This window comes from Gekko japonicus, unplaced genomic scaffold (assembly GCF_001447785.1).
Source record: "Gekko japonicus isolate JY-2015 unplaced genomic scaffold, Gekko_japonicus_V1.1 scaffold4061, whole genome shotgun sequence".
Lineage (NCBI taxonomy): Eukaryota > Metazoa > Chordata > Lepidosauria > Squamata > Gekkonidae > Gekko > Gekko japonicus.
This window is the reverse complement of record NW_015165361.1, coordinates 51,655-60,195: the sequence shown is the minus strand read 5'-3', so window position 1 is coordinate 60,195 and position 8,541 is coordinate 51,655. Positions and strand designations below refer to the sequence as shown.

The window sequence follows — 8,541 nt, the reverse complement described above, 5'->3', positions numbered from 1 at the left end:
TGCTCACAAAGTAGAATTTTTGCTCACAAGACTCCACCTCTTAGAGGGAACATTGGTCAGGACATCACATTCGCCACACTTCTTGTCTCTTTTAAAAATAGAGAGAGAGCCTTGGCCATTTCCCCTCTCAGATCTTCTCTCTCACTCCCAGAGACATCGACAGACAGGGTAGGCCACCCCCATTTAATAACAGGCCCTACGTGGCACAGAGTTATTGGGGCTACGGCTCCAACACTGTTCCATTCCCACGCTGCCACCAGTTATTCATATCCTATGGCTGAGAGGTTAAGATGCTGAGCTGCAAACTGGAAGGTCGGTAGCTTGGCAGTTCGAGACCACAGTGCTGCATGACGGAGTGAGCTCCCGTCTCTGGCCCCAGCGCCTGCCAACCTAGCAGTTCGAAAGCAAGAAGTTGCAAGTAGATAGATAGGTACCGTTTCGGCGGGAAGATAACAGCATTCCATGCACCTCGGCATCCAGTCATGCCGGCCACACGACCACTGAGAAGTCTTCGGACAGCGCTGGCTCTTTGACTTGGAGATGAGTACCACCCGCTCGAGTCAGATTCAACAATTCCCCCCCGGAGGTCGCCAACCTCCAGGTGGGGCTTGGCGATCTACCCGGATTGAAAATCGAGAAGGTGGACTGTATGGCATTATAGCTTGCTGCGGTCCTTCCTTCCACAAACCCCACCCTCCCCCAGGCTCCACCCCCAAAATCTCCAGGTATTTCCCATGCCAGAGCTGCCAACCCTGGCTTCCCCACTTGCCTCTTCTATATCCAAAGAGTAAAATAGGTACGTGATTGTTACTATAGCTTTCTGTTAGAGAAACAGCGACAGATATGAGACTAAAGATACACACACACACAAACCTTTATTGGCATTGAAAGCACAAAACATGGGAATACAGCAAAATGCTAAAACACATCAGTCACTTACACTCTGGCTATTCAAACCTCGTCTTCCAATTGCATCGTGTAAAATTTTTGCAGCGGCCTCTGTTATTTCACAATTAGAATTAAAGAGAAGAAAGTGAACAATTGAGTCATCAGAATGCCGACTCTTCTCTTACCATCTAGAGGTGGAGTAATAAAACGAGATCGGATATCCCTATAAGAGGGACAATGAAGTATGGTGTGTGTAGTGGATTCTATGTCTTTTAGAGAACAAGGACAAAGTCTGTCGACATATGGTATCTGGCGGTACCTCCCTAGAAGCACCTCTGATGGCAGAACATTAAAGCATGCAAGCAGCTATGCTCTGCGAGGATGTGTGGCTGTTAAACATAGCAGGTACTTCACAATAGAGCCCGTGTCAAAGGTCCCCAACCTACTTGGGGAGCATCTGCTGGCTGTACGTTCCTAAATTCTTGCCTTTTGATATCGAGACTAAAGATACTCCAGATACTTCTTGAAATAGCAATTCCTACTCTGAGAGCCAGTTTGGGGTCGTGTTTAGGAGCATGCACTCTAATCTGGGAGAACCGGGTTTGAGTCCCACTCCTCCACATGCAGCTGCTGGTGTGACCTTGGGTCAGTCACAAGTTCTCTCAGAGCTGTTCTCTCAAGGGCAGTTCTAGAAAGAGCTCTCTCAGCCCCACCTACCTCACAGGGTGTCTGTTGTGGGGAGGGGAGGGGTGAGGAGTTTGTAAGCCGCTCTGAGACTCCTTTGGGTAGTGAAGGGAGGGGTATAAATCCAGTCTCCTCCTCCTCCTCCTCCTCCTCCTCCTCCTCCTTTTCTTGTTCTTCTCTGGATTTTCCTAGGGTGGAATATACAGGTTTAGGTAATAATAATCGGAACATTTTCCTTGTTGTTGTTGTAAAGAGAATCAAAAATACATATTTTGAGTTTGGATTCCAACAAAAGTGGCTGTTACCTGACATATTTTCGTGCTACATTTCGGCAACTTTTTTGTTCACCGTCAACCACAGAAGACAAAACACATTATGGGCCCATACAAATATTTCCGTCAAAGTATGCGTGGCTGTTTTTTCTGCTCTCCGTGCGTGCGGTAATTATCGCTAAACACATATCAGCATTTTTCTTAAAAGCCTCTTTGCGAGGTTTGGAAAATAAAGAATCCCACACCTGACGCTCGTTCCATCATGAAAGCAAATAGACTTTAAAAAAAAAATGCTGACGAAAATCACGCGCTCCATTGCCTGGCAGCCAAACACCATCAGTTAACTGAATTAAAACCATTTCGACATCTGTTTGTTTTATCAAGTTATCACCTTTTAACCAGAGAATACAAAAGAAAAACTCTTATGGAATTAACACGTTGTTGACTAGGGCCCTTCGTTTTGTGATGCTATCTTTCGATAGAAATGTCACCACAGTGTTTCCAATGGCTGCAGCAGGGCGTCCCCAACATGGCGCCCGTGGGCACCATTGTGCACACTGATACCTTTTCCGGTGCCTGCCAGGTAGGGTTTTTGCCCAGCAGGGCTTGCGATTGACTACGGAAGATTTGATTGGCTGTGTAGATTTTTTTTAAAGCCAGATTGGTGTAGTGGTCAGGAGCAGCAGACTCTAATCTGGGAGAACCTGGTTTCATTCCCCACTCCTTCACATGCAGCTGCTGGGGTGACCTTGGGTCAGTCACAAGTTCTTTCAGAGCTGTTCTCAAAAGAGCTCTCTCAGCCCCACCTACCTCACAGGCAGTGTTCCCTCTGAGCTGAGTTAGTGTGAGCTAGCTCACAGTTTTTTAGCCTCCAGTTCACAAATTTTTGTCTTAACTCAGGAAGGATGGCTCCAGAGCAGTGTTCCCTCTAAGCTGAGTTAGCGTGAGCTAGCTCACAGTTTTTTAGCCTCCAGCTCACAGATTTTTGTCTGAGCTCAGGAAGAAGAAGAAGAGAAGAGATTGGATTTATACCCCGCCCTTCACTACCCAAAGGTGTCTCAGAGTGGCTGACAAACTCATTTCCCTTCCCCTCCCCACAACAGACACCCTGGGAGGTAGGTGGGGCTGAGAGAGCTCTTGACAGAAACTGCTCTTTTTCAAGAACAGCTCTTATCAGAACTACGGCTTGCCCAAGGATATCCAGCAGGTGCAAGTGGAGGAGTGGGGAATCAAACCCGGTTCTCCCGGATTAGAGTCCGCGTACTTAACCGCTACACCAAACCGGAAGGATGGCTTCAGATCAAACTAATTTATGCAGTAGCCAAACCGCTTGCTCACAACTTTCATGCCAAAGTAGACCTTTTGCTCACAAGACTCCACAACTTAAAGGGAGCATTGGTCCAGAGCAAACTAATTTATACAGTAGCCAAACTGCTCACTCACAACTTTAAAGCCAGTGGGTCACAAAGTAGAATTTTTGTTCACAAGACCCCACAGCTTTCCAGCAGGGCTCTTTTTGTAGCAGGAACTCCTTTGCCTATTAGGCGAGACACACACCCCTAATGTAGCCAATCCTCCAAGAGCTGACAGTAGCCCCTGTAAGAAGAACTCTGTAAGATCTTTGAGGATTGGCTACATTAGGGGTGTGTCGCCTAATATGCAAAGGAGTTCCTGCTACAAAAAGAGCCCCGATCGGGTGTCTGTTGTGGGGAGGGGGAGGGAAAGAAGATTGTAAGCCGCTCTGAGACTCCTTCAGGTAGTGAAGGAAGGGATATAAATCCAATCTCCTCCTCCTTGCCCTCCTCCTTGTCCTCTCCTTGTCCTCCTCCTCCTCTTCATCATCCTCTTCTTCTTCTTCTTCCTTGGCCCCAGTCACACGGGCCAGATAACGTGGGGGGGAGGCATGGCTGTTTGCCCCAGAGCAAAATAAAGCGTGGTAGCCCGATCACACAGTCCCCCGAGGCTTCGCTCTTAGGCTGCTAGCTGGCGATTACACGGCGATGCTGGAGCATGGCAAAGAAGCGGCGTGCACATGCGCAGTTACGCAGAGCAGCACTGCTTTCACTTATGTGTTTCTGTGCATGTGCTTCCGAAAAAATCTGATTTGCGATGGGACGTGGACGGGTGCCGGATGCCACGGGATGCTAGCACTCCCGCGATCAGACGCCCGCCCCTGCCCTGCATTTTCCAGATACTAGTGCACTGTCCATGGTACTTTTTTACTGTGTGTCTTCAGCGGGACACCGCGGGTTGGCCACGGGTGCACTACGCTTCCCAGATGTTGCGTTGTGATCACGCACCGAAAATCCGCATGACATTCGTGCCTTTAGCACGGCAAATCCTCCGTGTGAACGGGGTCTATATTGCTTTGGCAACAGCTGCCACCACAGTGCAAGGATCCATATTTTGTGCCTGAAGTTAAGCTGCGGCAGCCATTTTGTGGCTGGCTCAGTCTCCTGCAGCAGCCATTTTGTTGCTGCGCCCACCATGCCGTGTCAGAATTCCAAGTGTACCTGGAAGTTGAAAAGGTCACGGATCCTGGGATCCAGAATGAAGAGTGTGAAGCAATGTCCTCCCATTGTTGGTCACTTTATATATGAATAGTAAACCTATGAAAATCCTTCACAGGAAACTGTGACAGTCCTCTTTAGGAATCTGCAGGCTCTTCCTAAGTTGCCATTACCAGTTAACCATAGAAGTTTGATTATAAAAATGCTCAAAGACTTCACAAGCAGCAATTCCTGTGCTTGAAAAGAAGTATCGTGACCAGACTCCAAAAAGGTAAAAGGGAGCAGCCCTGTTGGTTATCTCTGGGAACAGAATGCCCACGTACCTGGGAGCAACTACCAAAAAGGCCCTGCACTCATCAACAGAAGACTATGCCCTTGCTAATACACAAAATGGTGGGATGTGCCATGAAGTCACAGCAATCTCATGTGGCACCATAGGGTTTTCAAGGCAAGAGAAATTCAGAGATGGTTTGCCATTGCCTGCCTTGCGTAGCAACCCTGGACTTTCTTGGTGGTCTCCCATCTAAGTACCAACCTGGGCTGACCATGCTTAGTTCCTTATGGCATCCCCATAGGGTTTTCAAGGCCAGAGAGAAGCAGAGACGCTGATGAGCAGTAGGTTCAGGATGGACAAAAGGAAATACTACTTTACACAGAGAGTGATAAAAATGTGGAATTCTCTGATAGAGGATGTAGTGATGGCCACAGGAATAAACAGCTTGAAAAGAGGATTAGATAGATTCCTGGAAGATAAGTCTATTCATTGGCTACTAGCCATGGTGACTGAGGGGAACCTCCACATTCAGAGGCACTAAACCTCTGAATTCCAGAGCCAGAAGGTAGCAACAGGGGAAGGCCTCAGTCTCTATGCCCTGTTGTTGGTCCTCCAGAGGAACTGGTTGGCCACTGTGTGAGACAGGATGCTGGACTAGATGGACCACTGGTCTGATCCAGCAGGGCTCTTCTGATGCTCTTATCAGGGGAAGGTCTCGGCCTCTATGCCCTATTGTTGGCCCTGCAGAGGAACTGGTTGGCCACAGGATGAGACAGGATGATGGACTGGATGGACCACTGGTCTGATCCAGAAGAGCTCTTCTGATGCTCTTATCAGGGGAAGGTCTCAGCCTCTATGCCCTGTTGTTCGCCCTCCAGAGGAACTGGTTGGCCACAGGATGAGACAGGATGATGGACTGGATGGACCACTGGTCTGATCCAGCAGGGCTCTTCTGATGCTCTTATCAGGGGGAGGTCTCAGCCTCTATGCCCTGTTGTTGGCCCTCCAGAGGAACCGGTTGGCCACTGTGTGAGACAGAATGCTGGACTAGATGGAGGTAAGTGGGGCTGAGAGAGCTCTGACAAAACTGCCCTTGAGAGAACAGCTCTTGTCAGAACTATGGCTTGCCCAAGGGCATCCAGCAGCTGCAAGTGGAGGAGTGGAGAATCAAACCCGGCTCTCTCAGATTAGAGTCCACCGACGTAACCACTGCACCAAATTGGCTCCAAACTGGGTTATAGCGTGTGACTGGCCTAAGGTCTCCCAGCGGGTATTCAAACCTACACTACAGTGGCTGTACACCTTTTCACTTCCCTCGTTTGTACTTATCTAATTTTCACACAGGTGCCTATCCGGTACTCAGACACAGGCATCCGTTACCGCAAAACAGCAACACAGTGCTGAGCACCACCATTTTGAATGCTAAGATTTATCGTGTGGCATCGCGCAGGGGAAACTGTTACATTAGCAGACGCCGGGGAGAGATAAATGACCCATCCAGCTTCTAGAAGAATGAGGACAATCTTGCCAACTACTCCTCTGCTTTATTTTGGCTTCCTCCTGTGTCATATATTTCATTTGTTCCCATGGAGAGATTTGTTGTGCCGTCGCTCTTATGATTTTTACAACTGAGGCTCCTGGGAGGGAGTTTCTTTTTCTTTTCTTTTTCTTTCTTTCTTTCTTTCTTTTTTTTCATTTTGTTTTATTGAAGAACTGAATCACAAATAAAGATCACAATTTTAGCTAGAAATATATACATACTTCTTACGTCACAATTTCTTCTTTTGTTTTTTTTTATATAGACATACGTATATATTTTTAATTGCTGGTTTGGTGTAGTGGTTACATGTGCGGACTCTAATCTGGGAGAGCCGGATTTGATTCCCCACTCCTCCACTCGCAGCTGCTGGATGACCTTGGGCAAGCCATAGTTTTGTCAGAGCTGTTCTTGAAAAAGAGCAGTTTCTGTCAGAGTTCTCTCAGCCTCACCTACCTCACAGGGTGTCTGTTGTGGGGAGGGGAAGGGAAAGGAGTCTGTAAGCCGCTCTGAGACTCCTTTGGGTAGTGAAGGGCGGGGTATAAATCCAGACCGATTTCACACAAGAGCTGCGCCGTGGTCGTGCCTCCCTTGGCCCCGCTTCTATTGGTCAATTTCCCACTCGAAGCCGCGTGGCCACATTTTGACCTGCGGCTTCCCCGATTTTCCCCGCGGTTTTTCCTCCTCCTCCTCCTCCTCCTCCTCCTCCTCCTCTCTACAATAAAGGCTTATTTTCTTTCTTCTTTCTCTTCAGTTCTTCTGCCTTCTCAGTGTTAACCTATGCTGCATTTTAAGTATTTTCAGCAAAACGTTTCAACGTAACCACAAAATTAAAACAAAATACACGGGCTCAGACCCAATCATAGTACTTCTTACTCTATTCTCCGTTGAACCCGAGTTCAGTACGAGGAGGCCCGTGGGCCGAAAGGACTTAACCTTTCACCCTAGGACTGTTGAAGGGAGGGCACATACCCGCATTCGCTTGTCGCTACCCGGTCGCCTTATTTCTGATATAATAAGGGCAGTCCTCAAAGGAAAACATGAAAGCTTGTTGTTTAAAAGGATTCTTCTCGGTATTCAGAACAACAGATTCTGGTTGCCTTAAATGGAGTGGGAGGTGATCTTGCTTCCCTTTTGTTGCCTGTCTTCTCCCATAGTTAACCTGGTGATTTATTTAAAACAGCCAGCAACTGCTCCCCAAATGCTGTCAAAAGCTATTGTAAGAGGGAGTTTCTGGCCCCGATCACACACAGCATTTGCCGCGCGATACTCATGAATGCCGGGCGGATTTAAAGGACGCGATCACATGGACACATCTGGAAGGCATCACGCACCCGCCCCCAATCTGTACCGCCTGGCCAAAGCTGCAGAGTAAAAAATTATCTTGGAACGTCCACTTGCAAATTGTTTGCAATGGACCGCAGATGGACTGTCTCCATCTGATCACTCCAGCGCGCGCCTACTGCCTCGCTGCTTCCTCATTGAAGCACACCGAGAGGGAGGGGAGGAGTCAGATGAAAGCTCCCAGGTTAAGACAAAGAGAGGTATCCCATTCAAGGAGAGAACGCCTATACACCCTTAGGCTGCGATCATACGCACAATTAGACCTGACATAGGCACGAATGCTGGGCGGTTTTAAAGTGAGCTATCAGACGACAACATCTGGCAAGTGTCCCGCGGCCGTCGGCAACCCGTTCTGCTCCACCGTTGAAGTGGAGTTAAAAGACACCGGAGAAAATCCGGTAGTAAATGGGTTGCAACGGGCCACGGACGGACTTTCCCGTGTCTGATCTCTCCAGCGCGCTCTCGTGCCATTGGGATGGTCTGATCAGGCCATCCCGACTTTGTGCCGTTGTTCCCCCCCCCTTCACAGTATGTGCATCATTGCAAACTCTATAGGGAGCCCTCAGTGCAGATGTGCGGTTCATCGATTCCTCGTTTAAGTGCATGGTGGAAAAACGGCACAAAACCCCCTCCACGACTCACCTGCAGTTGCGTCTGATCACACACTGACGGGCTGCGCCCGCAGCTTCAAAGGGAGGTGTGATCTCGCAACTGTGGGATCAAATTCCTCTGGAGGAAATAGCCTCGCTTCCCCCCCCCCCCGTTTTGTCTGGTGCCTGTGATGGCACCCAAAGAGTGACTGTCTTTGCACATAGACCTAATTCATGCTCTGTGCTGGAGGCATCTTGTACTCATGTGGATTATGCAGTGGGCCCATAAAATCGGTGGGGGAACTTGTAATGATTCCTCTCCTCCCCAGACCAGTCAGGAATGGGAGGGAAAAGAATCTCTTACTGGAACAATGAATTTACACAAAAACCCAGGAGAGTTAGGCTCTCTAGATTCAAGACAATAGCCACCAGAACCTTTTCA

The 8,541-nt window shown here is 48.5% G+C and overlaps 1 protein-coding gene across 1 annotated transcript in view; it reads left to right on the top strand.

Moving 5' to 3' along the window:
* The first annotated feature begins 2,373 nt into the window (after positions 1 to 2,373).
* LOC107109897 (U2 small nuclear ribonucleoprotein B''-like) overlaps positions 2,374 to 8,541 on the top strand; it is a 32,168-nt gene continuing 26,000 nt past the window's right edge. The window contains exon 1 of the mRNA XM_015410605.1: positions 2,374 to 2,427. Within this exon, the coding sequence (XP_015266091.1) occupies positions 2,374 to 2,427 (54 nt within the window). The remainder of the gene's footprint in view (positions 2,428 to 8,541) is intronic.